The sequence below is a fragment of the Dicentrarchus labrax genome, unplaced genomic scaffold (assembly GCF_905237075.1).
Source record: "Dicentrarchus labrax unplaced genomic scaffold, dlabrax2021, whole genome shotgun sequence".
Classification (NCBI taxonomy): Eukaryota; Metazoa; Chordata; class Actinopteri; family Moronidae; genus Dicentrarchus; species Dicentrarchus labrax.
The window spans coordinates 243730-262531 of NW_026136862.1; the positions used below are offsets into that span (position 1 = coordinate 243730).

General features: G+C 46.7%; 1 protein-coding gene and 1 long non-coding RNA gene across 42 annotated transcripts; one reads left to right on the top strand and one right to left on the bottom strand.

Annotated features, from left to right (window-relative positions):
• Window positions 1–1103: 1103 nt before the first annotated feature.
• Window positions 1104–18139, top strand: baz1a (bromodomain adjacent to zinc finger domain, 1A). 28 transcript variants are annotated; one of them, XR_007883378.1, is made up of 31 exons: window positions 1104–1665; window positions 2835–3113; window positions 4730–4891; window positions 5218–5319; window positions 5591–5678; window positions 5803–5925; window positions 6015–6254; window positions 6337–6432; window positions 6569–6707; window positions 7472–7603; window positions 7757–8077; window positions 8295–8460; window positions 9170–9298; window positions 9377–9456; window positions 9534–9643; window positions 9828–10066; window positions 10153–10373; window positions 10459–10589; window positions 10685–10830; window positions 11107–11252; window positions 11485–11556; window positions 11659–11741; window positions 12082–12288; window positions 13160–13201; window positions 13544–13779; window positions 13864–14007; window positions 14081–14357; window positions 14555–14589; window positions 14937–14971; window positions 15005–15027; window positions 15174–15281. XR_007883378.1 is itself a non-coding variant. In XM_051394519.1 (29 exons), exons 1-29 carry the CDS (start codon window positions 1553–1555, stop codon window positions 14730–14732), a joined length of 4170 nt encoding a protein of 1389 aa, XP_051250479.1. In that variant the 5' UTR covers window positions 1104–1552; the 3' UTR covers window positions 14733–14747. The 28 variants fall into 28 exon arrangements, 12 of the variants coding, with proteins under 12 accessions (XP_051250479.1, XP_051250480.1, XP_051250484.1 ...); XR_007883379.1 differs by lacking the exon at window positions 14555–14589 and adding an exon at window positions 14729–14763; XR_007883366.1 differs by lacking the exon at window positions 15174–15281 and having other exon boundaries at window positions 14081–14322; window positions 14440–14589; window positions 14625–14971; window positions 15005–15049.
• LOC127360247 (uncharacterized) lies at window positions 3119–4006 on the bottom strand. 14 transcript variants are annotated; one of them, XR_007883391.1, is made up of 5 exons: window positions 3912–4006; window positions 3597–3877; window positions 3451–3484; window positions 3317–3333; window positions 3128–3179 (listed from the first exon to the last, which is right to left on the bottom strand). It is a non-coding gene; the product is annotated as an uncharacterized LOC127360247 (long non-coding RNA). The 14 variants fall into 14 exon arrangements; XR_007883392.1 differs by lacking the exon at window positions 3317–3333 and adding an exon at window positions 3388–3410 and having other exon boundaries at window positions 3128–3173; XR_007883387.1 differs by having other exon boundaries at window positions 3132–3179; window positions 3317–3350; window positions 3388–3484.
• Window positions 18140–18802: the final 663 nt, after the last annotated feature.

Genomic DNA, 18802 nt, shown 5'->3' on the forward strand with positions numbered 1-18802 from the left:
AAGTTAAAGGATTCATTCGTTCATAAAGTGAAAGGATTTGTTTGTTCATAAAGTTAATAAATTCATTCGTTCATAAAGTTAAAAGATTCATTCCTTCATAAAGTTAAAGGATTAATTCGTTCATAAACTCAAAGGATTCATTCGTTCAGTTAATTCATTCATTCACAAAGTTAAAGGATTCCTTCATTCATAAAGTTACAGGATTCATTCGTTCATAAACGTTAAAGGATTCATTCGTTCATAAAGTTAAAGGATTCATTCATTAACTTAATAAATTCATTAATTCACAAAGTTAAAGGATTCATTCATCCATAAAGTTAAAGGATTCACTTGTTCATAAAGTTAAAGGATTCATTCATTAAGTTAATAAATTCATTCATTCACAAAGTTAAAGGATTCATTCGTTCATAAAGTTAAAGGATTCATTCATTAACTTAATAAATTCATTAATTCACAAAGTTAAAGGATTCATTCATTCATAAAGTTAAAGGATTCACTTGTTCATAAAGTTAAAGGATTCATTCGTTCATAAAGTTAAAGGATTCATTCGTTCATAAAGTTAAAGGATTCAGTCATTAACTTAATAAATTCATTAATTCACAAAGTTAAAGGATTCATTCATTCATAAAGTTAAAAGATTCACTTGTTCATAAAGTTAAAGGATTAATTCGTTCATAAAGTTAAAGGATTCACTTGTTCATAAAGTTAAAGGATTCATTCATTAAGTTAAAGGATTCATTCGTTCATAAAGTTAAAGGATTCATTCGTTCATAAAGTTAAAGGATCTTTCGTTCATAAAGTTAATAAATTCATTCGTTCACAAAGTTAATAAATTCATTCGTTCATAAAGTTAATTATATTAATATTCCTCCACGATATTCAACAATTAATCAAACAGGATGTATTTTAAAATTGTAATCCTACTAAATAATCGATTTTTTAGTAAAGTGAAGTGTAATCAGATTACATGTGTTACTGTAATGGATAAGTAACGTCTGTAACCGAGCTCCCTCTGCTGACACTGGACCTTTAAACGTCTCATCCGTTATTCTTTATCTTTAAATGAGGCGAACTAACGGCAGCACTGCAGTTTCCCAGCTCTGAGCGGGTCCGTGAATCGGCTGAAAAGTTGGTCAACAAGCAGCTTTCAGCTCTGAGCCCGGGACTTCTTCTTCTTCTGCTTCTGCTGTTCGGACCGCGGATTATCCGTCCCCCGTTTACTCTCGGTACCGGCCGTTACAGACCCGTTCCTACCGGCTTCTACCGACCGAAGTACGATGAGTGTTTTCACCGTTTGGCGCTGAAAGCGGAGAGTTTGCGCTATCGGACCGTGAACGCCTCACTTCCATGTGGGCAGAGTAACAAAAGATCCGAACCCGCCGCTCGGTGCCTCCGCTCGGCCTGACCCCGCTGCTTCCCGCCCAGCGCTCCGGTTGTAGTCTGCCGGTGGACGGTAACTCTCCGTGTCTCATCCTCGAACTCTGTGAGCCGGTTTCCCTCCTTTTCTGTCGGTGTTTGTGTGAAGCGCCGCCGGTGGACGCGGGGCTCCGGGATGCCGCTCCTCCACAGAAAAGCCTTCATCCGGCAGAAACCTCCGGCGGACCTGCGGCCGGACGAGGAGGTCTTCCTCTGCAAGATCACACACGAGATCTTCAGGACCTACGAGTAAGTCTCACCTGAACTCACCTGAACTCACCTGAGTCACCTGGAAAGAGTTTGATTGACAGTCGGTCGGTTGGAAAACTTTCACACAACAAAAACAACAAAAAAAACTTTATTGAGGCTGGAAATGAATTACAAAGTTGTGTTCAAGGTGCACAGGTGGACGTACAGGTGGACACACAGGTGGACACCGGCTCACAGGTAGCTCTGGGACAGGTGTAACGTTGGGTTAGCTACCTGAGCTAAAGTGAGTTAGCAGCGTTAGCTAGCAGCAGCTGTCAGTCGGCGGTTAGCTAACTGTTAGCCGTTAGCTGAGTGACACGGGCCTGCTGTCAACTCACACTGTGTCAATAAAGTTTCACACCTGCTGAGGGTCACTTCCACCTGTGTGACTGAGTGCAGGTGATGCTCCAGAGCCTCAACACACTCTGAAAGTGATTGATTGATTGATTGATTGATTGATTCCTGGTCACTTTCACAACTTCTGAAGTTGAAGATGTTCGAACTGAATCTGTATTTTATTTTGAAGGAACCGGTTCAGACAGCAACAGGGAAACTTTATTGTTCACGAGGTCATTAACATATTATTGATATAAAGCTAAAATGTGACAAACAGCATTTAATGAAGAATGGAAATTAAATGTACGTTACCTAGCAACCAACGCTACTGTAGCTCCGAGTTCTGAAAGTATGAGTTAATATCCCTAATAGGAACATTGGTCGGGAACGTTGGTCGGGAACGTTGGTCGGGAACGTTGGTCGGGAACGTTGGTCGGGAAAGTTGATCGGGAACGTTGGTCGGGAAAGTTGATCGGGAACGTTGGTCGGGAACGTTGGTCGGGAAAGTTGATCGGGAACGTTGGTCGGGAACGTTGATCGGGAACGTTGATCGGAAACGTTGGTCGGGAATATTGGTCGGGAACGTTGCTGAGGCTCACAGTTCTCGGAGATAAACTGAAAGTTTCTGTAGATAAAAGTGTCCTGACGTAACTTTTGTCAAACAAACAACAAATGAAACAGAATTAAATGTAACTAGTGATCAGAGATTCAGATAATCAATCAGAGATTCAGATAATCAATCAGAGATTCAGAATAATCGTGACCGATGTTGGACCAGATGATGATGATGATGATGATGATGATGTCTGATGACCACTTCCTGTCGTCCTCAGCGAGTTCTTCGAGCGGACCATCTTGTGTAACAGTTTAGTGTGGAGCTGCGCTCTGACGGGCCGAGCGGGCCTCACCTACCTGGAGGCGGTGGAGAGCGAGCGGCGGGCGAAGCAGAGCCTTCAGAGCTTCCCTCCGGCTCTCGTGGTGCCTCTGCTCCACCTGGCCGCTCTGAGCCGCCGCTGCCGGCTGACGGAGCTCTGCGAGGACGTCCACGCCTTCGTCAAAGACCGCTTCTTCCCTGGAGAGACGGTGGACGTCACCGTGCGCAACGGAGCCAGGTACCTTACCTTTACCTCACCTTTACCTTTACCTCACCTTTACCTTTACTTTTACCTCACCTTTACCTTTACCTCACCTTTACCTTTACCTCACCTTTACCTTTACCTTACCTTTACTTTTACTTCACCTTTACCTTTACTTTCACCTCACCTTTACCTTTACCTTTACCTCACCTTTACCTCACCTTTACCTTTACTTTTACCTTTACTTTTACCTCACCTTTACTTTTACCTCACCTTTGCTTTTACCTACCTTTACCTTTCTTTTCCTCACCTTTACCTTTACTTTTACCTCACCTTTACTTTTACCTTTACCTCACCTTTACCTTTACCTTACCTTTACTTTTACCTCACCTTTACCTTTACCTCACCTTTACCTTTACTTTTACCTCACCTTTACCTTTACTTTTACCTCACCTTTACTTTTACCTTACCTTTACCTCACCTTTACCTTTACTTTTACCTCACCTTTACCTTTACTACCTTTACCTTTACCTCACCTTTACTTTTAACTCACCTTTACCTTTACTTCACCTTTACCTCACCTTTACCTTTACCTCACCTTTACCTTTATATCCCCTTTACCTCACCTTTACCTTTACCTCACCTTTACCTTTACCTCACCTTTACCTTACCTTTACCTTTACACCACCTTTACCTTTACCTCACCTTTACTTTACCTTTACACCACCTTTACCTTACTTTTACCTTTACCTTTACCTCACCTTTACTTTACCTTTACACCACCTTTACCTTACTTTTACCTTTACCTTTACCTCACCTTTACCTCACCTTTACCTTTACCTTTACCTTACCTTTACCTTTACCTCACCTTTACCTCACCTTTACCTTTACACCACCTTTACCTTTACCTCACCTTTACCTTACCTTTACATCACCTTTACCTTTACCTTTACATCACCTTTACCTTTACCTTTACGCTACTGGTACATTATTTTTACTGTTCACTGGTTCTGACCTCCCTGACGTCTATTATGTCCTGATAACTTTCTTATCCCTCATACAGAACATCACTGTACACAGGTAGAGAGCAGCTGGTGGTCTTACTGCTGCTAACAAGTGTCTGTCTGTCTGTGTATCTGTCTGTGTATCTGTGTCTGTCTGTGTGTCTGTCTGTCTGTCTGTCTGTCTGTCTGTCTGTGTTTTTTTTTTTTTGTTTGTGTGTATCTGTCTGTCTGTCTGTCTGTGTGTCTGTCTGTCTGTGTCTGTCTGTGTGTCTGTCTGTCTGTCTGTCTGTCTGTCTGTCTGTGTGTCTGTCTGTCTGTCTGTGTATCTGTCTGTCTGTCTGTGTCTGTCTGTGTGTCTGTCTGTGTGTCTGTCTGTCTGTTGTGTGTTGTTGTTTTGTGTGTTGTTTGTGTCTGTCTGTGTGTCTGTCTGTCTGTCTGTGTATCTGTCTGTCTGTGTCTGTCTGTGTGTCTGTCTGTCTGTCTGTCTGTCTGTCTGTTGTTTTGTTGTTTTGTCTGTCTGTGTGTCTGTCTTGTGTCTGTCTGTCTGTCTGTGTGTCTGTCTGTGTGTCTGTCTGTCTGTGTCTGTCTGTGTGTCTGTCTGTCTGTCTGTCTGTGTGTCTGTCTGTCTGTGTATCTGTCTGTCTGCAGACATGTGTGTGAGATCCTGCAGGTTCACTCTCCTCATTCCAGCGCTAACGGAGCGCCGGCCGCTAATGGCCATGCCAAACCGGCTGACGGTGACGCCATCATCATCAGTGACAGCGACGACGAGAGCAAAGCCTTCCAGAGTCCCACGGCAACCATCAATGGGTCAGTAGGTCAAAGGTCACTGGTCAATGATGCTAAAACCATCATACTGCTATTGTGTTTACATGCTGTCTGTTAGCTCCTGTTAGCTCCTCATTAGACCACATATTTTATAGTGTGAACTCTAAAGAGTCCTGGTTCCTCCTCACTGATACGCTGTGTTTAGTTCAGTGTTTGAGCTCTTTTACCTGCAGAGATCAGCAGCAGATGGTTGTTAGTAACGTGTGTGTGTGTGTGTGTGTGTGTGTGTGTGTGTGTGTGTGTGTGTGTGTGTGTGTGTGTGTGTGTGTGTGTGTGTGTGTGTGTGTGTGTGTGTGTGTCTCTCTCAGCAGGAAGAAGAAGCCTCTGAGTCCGTCAGTGTTTAAATACACAGTGAGGATGATGAAGGACGAACACAGTGAGCCGTTCACTGTCAAAGCCAATCAGATCAGGTGAGCAGACTGACATCATCCATCCTGTATCAATATTGTTGATCAATAGCTCAATCAATAGATCAATATTCATAACAGTGCACAGGGCAGATGTTATATGTATATAGATTATGCTCCAGCTGATGGGGTCATTCTGAGATATGATGGTAACAGATAGTTTCCTCAGACTAATGATCAGATCTTTGGAGACAATGAGCGCTGTGTACACTGAGAGCAGCTGTTTATTTAATGTTGTGTTGATGTTTGTTTGTTTGTTTGTTTGTTTGTTCAGTCGTAGGAAGACGACTGTATCCAAAGAGAGACTGAAGCTGCTGTTTAAACAACACTGTGAACCTGTGAATGGAACCATTGCACTGAAGGTACACACTGTACTACACACTGTACTACAGTGTGTGTGTGTGTGTGTGTGTGTGTGTGTGTGTGTGTGTGTGTGTGTGTGGATGATGACTTCCTGTGTATAAATGATGACTTCCTGTCTCTCAGCCCTCCACAGTGGCGAAGTTCCGGCTGTCTGAACAAACCTTCTCTCAGTTTTTCCCTGATGAGCCCCCTCAGTTCCCCTTCAGCCCCCCCCCTAAGGGTGGAGGGCGGGGCTCACCTGGACAGGTGAGAGCTCGCTCACTAACATGTTCTATATTTAGATGATGATGTTTTCTATATTGATGTTATTGATCAGTGATCTGTGGTGCGTTCAGGCGGGGTCGTCACTGCTGAAGGCGGCGGAGAAGTTGAAGCTGCTGCAGCAGAGGGAGGAGATGGCAGCCGCAGCTCAGGACAAAGCTCGGCTGAAGAAGGAGAAGGAGGAGGCGCAGGAGGCTAAGAGGAGGGAGAGGGAGGACAAAGAGAGGCTGAAGGAGGAGCAGAGGAGGAGGTTTGAGGAGGAGAAACAGAAGAGGAGGGAGGAGAAGGAGCGCAGGAAGCTGGAGAAAGAGAGGGTGACTCTTGTTGTTGTTGTTGTTGTTGTTGTTGTTTTTATTATTATTAACAATAACCTTTGATTTTTGCTCTGCTTTCCAGGAACGTGAGAAGCTGAAGGAGGAGAAGAAGAAATACGCTGAACGACTGAAACTGTGGAACAAACCCAGAGAAGACATGGAGTGTGAAGACCTGAAGGTCAGTGAACGCACCACAGAACCTCCTCAGGAACTGTTCTGTGTCAATAAAGGTTCATTTAATTATGAGGTAAAGCTTTATTGATGATGTTCTCTTCTGAACCAGGATCTGTTCTTGTGTGTGTTGGTTCTACTAGGATCTTCCCAGTCCGGTTCCAGTGAGGACCCGTCTTCCGGCAGAGTTGTTTGGAGAAGCTTTGATGGTTCTGGAGTTCCTGCGGGCCTTTGGCGAGGTCTTTGACCTGAAGGACGAGTTCCCTGATGGAGTCTCTCTGGGTTAGAACACACTTTCTCTAAACAGAACCATACCAAGGTTTTGAGATCTAATAGAAGTTCTGCAGGTTACGTGGATTCTAACAAATGTTCTGTTGGTTCTAGCAAAGGTCCGTTCTTCAGCTTTGGTTGATTGAAATGTCTGAGTGTTCTTGGTTAAATTCATAATTTAATTGGGTATCTTATAGAGGTTCTGTGGGATTGAAATCAAGGTTCTACCTGGATCTAAATGATGTTCTAGAGGTTCTCTTGGTTCTAACTGTTTCTGGACCTATACCAGTGTTTCCTCTATGGTGATTTTGGAGCGGCGGCCCGCCTCTGTTAAGTTTCTGCCGCCACGGTATCAGAAATGGGGCAGACGCACAATGTAGTCCCGGTTTCCTTTTAAATGATCCTGCTGACATAATGCCCCCCCCCCGGCTGCCACATTCAGTTTAAGTAACTATTGGTTTTGGCCGGTTTCTCAACTACTGATGTGTTGATGGAGCTTAATGTCAAAATTTGCTTTCTGCCGAGTCGACTATTAAACTAACAGCCCCACCAAAAACGTCACCGGGGGGGCCGTTTTGGCTGACACGTTCAACATTGTCAGTGCTCAGCTTAACAGAAGAACGTTTGCCGATGGGGGGTGTTCGGACGGGCCTGCCCCCACTGCTAAAAAAACCTAGAGGAAACCCTGTGTACTGTGCTTATACTAGTTTATTCCAACCCTCTCTGTAGAGGTTCTGGAAGTTGTGTTGGTTCTAGCAGATGTTCTCTCTCCCCAGAGGTTCTAGAGGAGGCTCTGGTGAGTTCTGACCCTGAAGGCCCTCTGTGTGAGCTGCTGTTCTTCTTCCTGTCGGCCATCTTTCAGGCTCTGGATGAGGAGCAGGAGGAGGTGGCTAAAGACCAGGTTGAAGGTCAGTGATTGGACGGCTTGGTCACCTGACAGACAGTTCAACTGTCTGTCTGTCTGTCTGTGTGTCTGTGTCTGTGTGTGTGTGTGTGTGTGTGTGTGTGTGTGTGTGTGTGTGTGTGTGTGTGTATATCATTGTTTGTTTGTTTACGTGCAGACCTGTCGGAGGCTCTGGAGGACGACTCTGATGCCACTCAGTCGGCTCTGAGCGCCGTGGCTTCGTTGGCTGCGGCATGGCCTCAGCTGCATCAGGGCTGCAGTCTGAAGCAGTTGGACCTGGACAGCTGCACGCTGTCAGAAATCCTGCGGCTGCACATCCTGGCATCCGGCGCCGACTGTTACCACGGCAACGCCAAGTTCCGCTACCAGAAGCAGGGCGGGTTCACGCTGATGGACGACCCATGTGTCGAGCTGCGATTGGCCGAGCCGGCGCTGCTGAAGAGGCTGTCGAGCACACCGGTGTACGACCTGACACCAGGTCAGCTGCAATGATTGATTACTGATCAGTTATCGAATGGTTATTGATGAGTTATTGATCTGTTTTTAGGGGAGAAGCTGAGTATCCTGCAGGCTCTGGATGTGTATTGATGAGTTATTGATCGGTTATTGATCTGTTTTTAGGGGAGAAGCTGAGGATCCTGCAGGCTCTGGATGTGTATTGATGAGTTATTGATCAGTTATTGATCTGTTTGTAGGGGAGAAGCTGAGGATCCTGCAGGCTCTGGTGGGGAAGCTGCTGACGTTGGCGTCCAGCAGAGATCTGATTGAAGATTGTGTGGAGGAGCAACGAGCCGCCAGACAGGAACTGAGAGAGATTAGAGCTGAACAACACCGCAGAGAGAGAGAGGAGGCCGCACACAGGTACACACGCTGTACAACACACTGTACACACGCTGTACAACACACTGTACTACACACACACTGTACACACACTGTACACACACTGTACACACGCTGTACTACACACTGTACACACACACACTGTACACACGCTGTACACACACACACTGTACTACACACACACTGTGCCACACACACTGTACACACTGTACACCGTGTTTCCTCTACGGTGATTTTGGAGCAGCGGCCCCCCGCTGTTAAATTTCTGCCGCCACGGTATCAGAAATGGGGCAGACGAACAATGTAGTCCCGGTTGCCTTTTAAATGATCCTGCTGACATAATGCCCCCCGCTGGCTGCCGCTCACAGTGCAGTTTAAGTAGAACTATTCAGAGGTTATTGGGGCGGTCCAGTTTAACTCCACATACTGTTGTGTTGATGGAGCTTATTGTCAAAACGTTCTCTTTCTTCCAAGTCGACTATTAAACTAACAGCTCCACCAAAAACGTCACCGCGGTGGGTCCGTTTTAATTGGACGTAATTAATTAACGTTCAACTTGTCAGTTCTCAGCTGCTAAAAAAAATCCTAGAGGAAACACTGTGTACCACACACACACACACACACACACAGAGGGCAGGTTGTGACATTATCAGCAGGCACGTTGTGATAGGATGAACTTTACTGTTCAACTCCCACCCTGATGTGTCCTTCCTCCTCTACTCTTTTTCAGGGTTCGTCTTCGTAAAGAGGAGAAGCTGAAGGAGCAGGAGCAGAGGCTGAAGGAGCAGGAGCAGAGGTTGAAGGAGCAGGAGGAGAGGCTGAAGGAGCAGGAGGTGAAGGGAGGCCTCCAAACAAACAGGTAGACAAACATGGTTTGTGATAAAGCTAATGGAGGCGTTCCCCCTGCAGCTGTAACGGTGTGTGTTTCTGTCTGCAGTGAGACTCCTGTAGGACGAACCGCTGAGGAAGACAAGGAGCAGAACTCTTCGTCCAACAACAGCAAGAAAATGATGAAAGGTACAAAATTAAAACATTATATTTGACCTGTTTTCACTGTTTTCTGCTGAGTCATGAGTGCGTCCTCTGTCCTCCAGCTAAACTCAACCAGAAAGACAAACAGCAGCCGATGAGCTCTGACCCCAAAGCACCTGCCTGCCCCCCCACCAGCCTGACTGCAGAGGAGCTGGAGAGCGAGCAGGAGAAGGTTATTATTATTGTTGTTGTTTGTATAGCACCAAGCAGATGTTCTCTCAGGACACTTTCAGAGACTCCTGATAAAGTCCAGCAGTCACATTACTGACTACACACACACACACACACACACACACACACACACACACACCAGTGACTCAGCAGAATCAGTGTGATCTGTTTGTCCAACCTCGCAGGTTCGAGAGCTGCAGGAGCGGATCCAGAAGGCAGCGGCCTGCACCTGCCTGCTGCCTCTGGGCCGAGACCGTCTGTACCGCCGCTACTGGCTCCTCCCCTCGGCCTCCACTCTGTTTGTAGAGGACGACTGCTTCGGCCTGACGGAGGACATGCTGCACCCGCGCCCTAAACCCAGACAGGACCCCACAATCAAGATGGAGGACGAGGAGGTGGTGAAGGAGGAGGCTGCAGAGGGAAGGTAGGTCTCTGGTCCCGGGTGTTAGAGAGGAGGAGCTCCGGTGTTCAGGGCGGTTCCTAATGACTGTAAAACTCTCTGCTGTACAGCGCTGGCTCAAGCCCCGCCCCCCTCCTCACCTGTGCACTGCCACTCAAACGTCCCAACCAGTGGTCCTTCTACAGCTCGCTGGAGGAGGTGGATCAGCTGATCGAGGCTCTGAACCCTCGGGGTCACCGGGAAAGCAGCCTGAAGGAGGTGCTGCTGCAGGAGAGGGAGAGACTGCAACACCTGCTGCAGGACTGCGACAGGAACAAATACAGACACACAGGTACACACACACACACACACACACACACAGGATAAATAAGGACAGGTAAACCACCTGTAAACACACATCTGTCCCGTCTGCTCAGACGATCCAGAGTCATCCCGATCTGTCCCAGAATGCACTGCTGCAGCTGATGTTCTGATGGAGGTCAGACTGAGAGACCTGCTGCTGGACATTGAGGACCGAATCCACCAGGGAACTCTGGGAACTTTAAAGGTACACACACACACACACACACACACACCTGCAGACACAGCAGGTAACATCACACTCACCTGTCTGTCTCTCTCTGTGTCTGTCTGTGTGTTCAGGTGATGGACAGACAGGTATGGCGCTCGGCACTGGAAGCAGGAAACTACGAGCTGCTGTGTTCTGACGGCAGAGACAACGGAGGGATGAACGGAAGAGAGGACGCCATGGAGGTGGACTCACCTGCCCACCTGAGAGCCAGAGACAGGTAGACCGATGCACAGGTAGACAGACAGGTACAGTGTGGAGCTGTATTCAGTCGTTCTGCTTCTGTGAGTGTGAAGAACACTCACTTCTTTATGAATGAAACGAGCAGAATGAGCCAGAATGTGTTAAAGTTTAAGCTCTCGTTCCTTAAATAGTTTATAAATTAGCATGAGGAAGAAATTCTGCAAATGTGTTTGTGTCTCTGGGAATGACTGCAGCTAGAGGGCGCCGTCGCACCGTAGAGCTGCGTGTGTTTAACTTCCTGTGTGTGTTCCAGGCTGCAGGAGCTGAAGTCTAATGGCGCGGCCTCGTGCAGCGGCAGTGGGACTCCTCAGGTGGTCAGCAGCTCGGTACGAATCCTGGCTCAGGCCCTCGTTCACATCGAGCAAGGCATCGAGAGGCGCTTCCTCAAAGCTCCGCTGGGTGAGTCTCTCTCCAGGTCTGGAAAGGTCTGGAAAGGTCTGGAATCTGAGCTCGTATAGAGGATCTCTGCAGGAACAGACCATAACACACAGTATAAGTTTACAGTCCACTTTAGCAAAATGCTAGTGGAACCCAATGGACACATGGCATTAATGAATTAACCATCAAATATTAAAGGTACAGGCGTATGTGTGCTGCTTTATTGTACAACAACTGGCTCCTCCCCCCACAGGTGAGGAAGACTCAAAGAAAGACCAGAAGACGAAGAAGAACAAGAAGAAAGACGAGGACCAGGCCAGTGACGGTACAACTTCCTGTTTAATTAGAGAGCGAATAATTCATATTTCATTTCATAAGAGTTTAATCCCTGTCTGTCTGTCTGTCTGTCTGTCTGTCTGTCTGTCAGATGGTAGCGAAAGCGGTCGGGTCAGTAAGACAGTGTTGGAGCGATGGAGGGAATCTCTGCAGTCCTGCTCCAGTCTGTCTCAGGTCAGAAACTGTGCTCTCATTGGCTGTTCGCAATAAGAACCGTGACGTGTTGAACGGTTCTTCAAGGCATTTTTATACGTGATGTTTGTGTGCAGCAGGTGTAGCAGCAGGTGTAGCAGCAGGTGTAGCAGCAGGTGTAGATATAGTCTGTTTGTGCCGCTGACATTAAAAGGTGGAAACAGATGTCACATTAAAAAGTCTTTAAAAGTAGCAATCATACTTATTGGATGGATCAGAGATTTAGAGACCTCGAGCCGTTAAGATCCTCCTGAATGTGACTTTATCAGTGAGTGTTCATATCTCTGCAGTGAGTCTGTGATTAACACTGATGTCTGTCCAGGTGTTTGTCCACCTGTCCAGTCTGGAGAGAAGCGTCCTGTGGTCTCGCTCCGTCCTCAACGCTCGCTGTCGCATCTGCAGGCGCAAAGGAGATGCTGACAACATGCTGCTGTGTGACAGCTGTGACCGAGGACACCACACCCACTGTCTGAGGCCCCGCCTCAAGGTACACACAGACCACACCCACTGTCTGAGGCCCCGCCTCAAGGTACACACAGACCACACCCACTGTCTGAGGCCCCGCCTCAAGGTACACACAGACCACACCCACTGTCTGAGGCCCCGCCTCAAGGTACACACAGACCACACCCACTGTCTGAGGCCCCGCCTCAGGTACACACAGACCACACCCACTGTCTGAGGCCTCGCCTCAGGTACACACAGACCACACCACTGTCGAGGCCCCGCCTCAGGTACACACAGACCACACCCACTGTCTAGCCCCCTGCGTACACACAGACCACACCCACTGTCGAGGCCCCGCCTCAGGTACACACAGACCACACCCACTGTCTGAGCCCCCTGCAGGTACACACAGACCACACCCACTGTCTAGGCCCCGCTTCAAGGTACACACAGACCACACCCACTTCTGAGCCCCCTGCAGGTCACACAGACCACACCCACTGTCTGAGGCCCCCTGCATACACACAGACCACACCCACTGTCTGAGGCCCCGCCTCAGGTACACACAGACCACACCCACTGTCTGAGGCCCCGCCTCAAGGTACACACAGACCACACCCACTGTCTGAGGCCCCGCCTGCAGGTACACACAGACCACACCCACTGTCTAGCCCCCCTGCAGGTACACACAGACCACACCCACTGTCTGAGCCCCCTGCAGGTACACACAGACCACACCCACTGTCTGAGGCCCCGCTTCAAGGTACACACAGACCACACCCACTGTCTGAGGCCCCCTGCAGGTACACACAGACCACACCCACTGTCTGAGGCCCCGCCTCAATCAGACCACACCCACTTCACCCCCTAGGTACACACAGACCACACCCACTGTCTGAGGCCCCCCTGCAGGTACACACAGACCACACCCACTGTCTGAGGCCCCCCTGCAGGTACACACAGACCACACCCACTGTCTGAGGCCCCGCCTCAAGGTACACACAGACCACACCCACTGTCTGAGGCCCCCCTGCAGGTACACACAGACCACACCCACTGTCTGAGGCCCCCCTGCAGGTACACACAGACCACACCCACTGTCTGAGGCCCCCCTGCAGGTACACACAGACCACACCCACTGTCTGAGGCCCTGAGCCAGGGGTCTTTGTACTCAGTGAGGTCATAGATTGTCTGTAACGACCCTCAGAAACGCTCCGACAGCGTCAGAAGAGAGAGAGAGTTTGATTGGACGCAGCATTAGTGTTGGTTGGTTAGTTATTAGTGTAATAGTGTCGGACAGAAACCGGAGGAGATAAAAACTGTCTGTTGTCTCTCAGTCGGTTCCAGAGGGCGACTGGTTCTGTCCAGACTGTCGACCCAAACAGAGATCCAGCCGCCTCCCGTCCCGTCAGCGCTCTTCTATTGATGAGGAGGAGGACGAAGACGAGGATGAAGAACAGGAGGAGTCAGAGGAGGAGGAATCAGAAGACGAAGAGGAGGAGTCAGAGGAGGAGGAGGAGGAGTCAGAGGAGGAGGAGGAGGAAGAGGAGGAGGAAGAAGTAGTAGTAGTGAGGTAAGTGAGGAAATATTTGAACCTGGTCCAATATTTGAACCCAGATCAGCCTCAAACAGGAAGTCCTCCTCTCTCCCTCTGCAGCACCAAGAGGAGCCTGGCCCCGCCCCCCAAAGGGAAGAACCAACAGGCCACGCCCAGGGGGCAACAGGCCACGCCCAGGGGGCAACAGGCCACGCCCAAGAACAGCACCACCTCAGCAGGGAAGAACTCATCATCAGCATCCAGGTCAGTATCTGTTGTAGATCTGATCCCAGTTTACTTTAACTGGTCCCAGTTTACTGATTCTGTCCAATCACAGGTCCTCAGGGAAGAAGGCCACGCCCCCCACAGTGAAGGCCAACATGACGTCTGGCGGTAAAGCTCCGCCCCGCTCTGGGAGTCGGGTCAGTGCCCGTCTGAGCCACGAGATCCTGCCGGCAAACAGCAAGACCTCACCTGGTCAGAGCGAGCCCCGCAAGAGACCGCCAACAGGTAAACAACCAGTCAGTCAACGGGTAAACATCCAGTCAGTCAACAGGTAAACATCCAGTCAGTCAACAGGTAAACATCCAGTCAAACAACCAGTCAGTCAACAGGTAAACAACCAGTCAAACAACCAGTCAGTCAACAGGTAAACAACCAGTCAGTCAGCCGGGTAAACATCCAGTCAGTCAACAGGTAAACATCCAGTCAGTCAACAGGTAAACAACCAGTCAGTCAACGGGTAAACATCCAGTCAGTCAACAGGTAAACATCCAGTCAGTCAACGGGTAAACATCCAGTCAGTCAACAGGTAAACATCCAGTCAAACAACCAGTCAGTCAACAGGTAAACAACCAGTCAAACAACCAGTCAGTCAACAGGTAAACAACCAGTCAGTCAACAGGTAAACAACCAGTCAGTCAACGGGTAAACATCCAGTCAAACATCCAGTCAGTCAACGGGTAAACATCCAGTCAGTCAACAGGTAAACATCCAGTCAAACAACCAGTCAGTCAACAGGTAAACAACCAGTCAGTCAACAGGTAAACAACCAGTCAGTCAACAGGTAAACATCCAGTCAGTCAACGGGTAAACAACCAGTCAGTCAACGGGTAAACAACCAGTCAGTCAACGGGTAAACATCCAGTCAAACATCCAGTCAGTCAACGGGTAAACATCCAGTCAGTCAACAGGTAAACATCCAGTCAAACAACCAGTCAGTCAACAGGTAAACATCCAGTCAACAACAGTCAGTCAACAGGTAAACAACCAGTCAGTCAACAGGTAAACAACCAGTCAGTCAACGGGTAAACAACCAGTAAGTTAAGGGGAAAAAACCAGTCTGACCTCCCTCCGTAACATCCTCAAACATCCAGTCATGTAAGTCAACAACCAGTCAGTCAACAGGTAAACATACAGTCAGTCAACAGGTAAACAACCAGTAACCTCTGACCTCCCTCCTCTGCTCCAGATGTGGCTCCCCCTCCTAAACCCTCCAAACCCGTCCTCCCCTCCTCCTCCTCCTCCTCCTCCTCCTCCTCCTCAAGCCGGCGCTCCTCTGGCAGGAACCACGGCGTCCACGAGCTGTCAGCCTGCGAGCAGCTGACTGTGGAGCTGGTGAGACACGAGGACAGCTGGCCCTTCATGAAGCTGGTGTCCAGGACTCAGGTACACACACACACACACACACACACACACACACACACACACACACACACACACACACACACACACACACGTGGATACTCAGGTACCTGTCTGTCTGTCCACCTGTCTGCAGGTCCCTGACTACTATGACATCATCCAGCAGCCGATCGCCCTCAGTACGATCAGAGAGAAAGTGAACAACTGTGAATATCAGACAGCAGGTATGGATAATAATCAATAATCAATAATGTGATCACATATATTTATCCTCACACAGGAAGTCAGACAGGAACAACACTTCCTGTACAGATGCTTTTAATGTGAAACATCTAAAGAGTTTGACTGACTTTAAAGTGTCAGCGGCTAACAGAAATCTAATGTCTTCTCTCTCTCTCTCTGTCTCTGTCTCTCTCTCTCTGTCTCTCTCTCTCTCTGTCTCTCTCTCTCTCTCTCTCTCTCTCTCTCTCTCTCTGTCTCTCTCTCTCTCTCTCTCTCTCTCTGTCTCTCTCTCTGTCTCTGTCTCTCTCTGTCTCTCTCTCTCTCTCTCTGTCTCTCTCTCTCTCTCTCTCTGTCTCCTCCCGTCTTTCTCTCTCTCTGTCTCCTTCCGTCTCTCTCTCTCCTCCCGTCTTTCTCTCTCTCTGTCTCTCTCTCTCCTCCCGTCTTTCTCTCTCTCTCTCTCTCTGTCTCCTCCCGTCTCTCTCCTCCAGGTGAGTATATCTCAGACGTGGACCTGATGTTCTCCAACTGTCTGCAGTACAATCCTCGCCACACTAACGAGGCGAAGGCCGGTCACCGCCTGCAGGCGTTCTTCCACTCGGAGCTCAGCAGACTCGGCCTCCCGGAGCGCGGCGCCACCCCGCCCGCCAAACGCTCCCGCCACTGAACCAAACGCACCCCTCCAAACTCGCCGCCGTCCACTCTGCTGATTGGTTCTGGGGACGAGCTGCAGTCTGAGCCGTTTTTCCCCTCCCGATGGACTGACACGGTGACACTCCTTCATGACCTCTGACCCCCGTGAGGCCGCCGTTGGTGGAGGGCCGGGGTCAGAGGTCATCGTGGAACATTAGAAACCTTCTGGAAGATAGTTTGAGTTGATGAGTAGAAAGTTGTGGAGTAGATTTTCCCTCCGACCTGCTGACGTTCAGGGCATTTCCTTCCTGTCTATGTGGACGGGAGACAAGTAGCAGACATTCCTGTGGTGCTGTAGGACAGTGAGACAGGCAGTAGAGACAGTGAGACAGGCAGTAGAGACAGTGAGACAGGCAGTCTGAAACCACTAAACAAACTTCAGCTTTGCACTGACAATTAAAACAATCTGATCGGGCCGTTCGTGTTTGCTCAGGGACAAAAGTTTGGATCTGAATGAGAAATATTTTCTAACAGTGCAGCTGGTTTTTACAGAGCGTCGCCACGGCAACGAAATATCAAAAACCTATGGAAGTCTGTGGAGGCCAAAATTCAAACTCATTGAAATTTAAAGACGGAAATTCGTTTTTATTTTTATGTTAGAAATGACTGCCTGGATAAGCCTAAGCCCCGCCCCCTTTTTGCTCTGTGCTCCAATCACAGTTGAGCAAGCCTTGACTTCCTCCTTTCCTGCGCTTAGATATGCTATATGCTAAGCTAATCTATGTTGAAAAGACAACAACAGTTTGAAGATGGTTAAAAGATTAGAGACATAAATATAGTCACATCTTAGGTTGGCTAATGTTAGCACAGTGCTAGCTAACTAGTTTGCTAATCTACATCAGTTGTTCGGTACGTAACTAACATTTTAATAACATTAGTTATCAGTCGTAACTAATGATGAATGTAGTTAGCGTTTTAATAAAGTTGGATATCAGAAATGCTAGCTAACTCCATTAGGTAGCGTTTTGCTAACATTATGTGTTTTACAAATATGTGAAAGTCCGACACTTTTTACGACATCCTGATCATTGACCAATCAGACGCAAGATTTTTTTTAACCTTCAGTAATTCTGTCGTACGCTGTCGGCTCAAAATGAACAAAAAGTTGAATTAACTTCTTATTTTGGCAGCCTCAGACTTCCATAGAAACCAGATTATTTTAATCTCGAGATAACAAACTGTTAACGAGGTCATACAGGCCCCGCCCCTAAACAGGCCCCGCCCCCTGACTTCCTGTTTCCCACAGAAAGTGATTAATTGATTAATTGGTTGTTAATATTATTATTGAGAATTAAATCAATCCCTGACCTCAGACCGTTTGTTACCTCGAGGACGTTCACTTTCTTTCAGTGGATGTCGCTCTTATGTCTGTAGTTAGCTTAGCTTAGCATAAAGACTTGAAGCAGAGGGAAACAACTAGCCTGCAGACCTGAGACTGATCACCCTAACAAAGAAAATAATGCACTGTCCCTTTAAGAACCGGAGCTGCTGTGGCCTCTGTGGATTTGTAGTTTCTTTGTATTTTGACTACTGCGACGTTTTCCTGCTTTAGGCTGTTTTTTTGTTTTTGTGTTTTTTTGTTTGACGCGTTCTTCTGTTGTTCTTCTTCTGTGATGTTAGTGCGACTGCTGCAGCTCAGTCAGTGTGTGTTAGTGTGTGTGGATGGAGGTCAGCTGTGGACACTACACTGGAGCCGCCGCCGCCGCCGCCGCCACTGCAGCGTATTTATTTAGTTCAAGTCTGTAAGTTGTTTATTTATGATGGATAGACGCCTTCTGCCTCCGACGCTCTTTAACCTGTTTGTTGTTCTGATGTAAAAATAAATGACTTTTATAACCAGCGTCTGTCTGTCTGTCTGTCTGTCTGTGTCTGTAATATACATACAGGAAGTGAGGTAACGGTCACAGATATGAGATTTAAAGTTTGCCTTTATATAGATTATTATATTATGTATTATTATTATTATATTAATTATGTATAATAATTATTATAATAATTATTATTATGGTTTATTATATTAATTATTATGTATTATTATTATATTAATTATTATGTATTTTTATTATATTAATTATTATGTTTTATTATATTATTATGTATTATTATTATATTAATTATTATGTATTATTATTATATTAATTATTATGTATTATTATTATATTAATTATTATTATATTAATTATTATGTATTATTATATTTATTATTATGTATTATTATTAAATTAATTATTATTATATATTATTATATTAATTATTATTATATTTTATTATATTAATTATTGTGTATTATTATATTAATTATTATATTAATTATTATTATATTAATTATTATTGTGTATTATTATTATTATATTAATTATTATTATGTATTATTATTATATTAATTATTGTGTATTATTATGATTATATTAATTATTATTGTGTATTATAATTATTATATTAATTATTATTATGTATTATTATTATATTAATTATTATTGTCTATTATTATTATTATATTAAT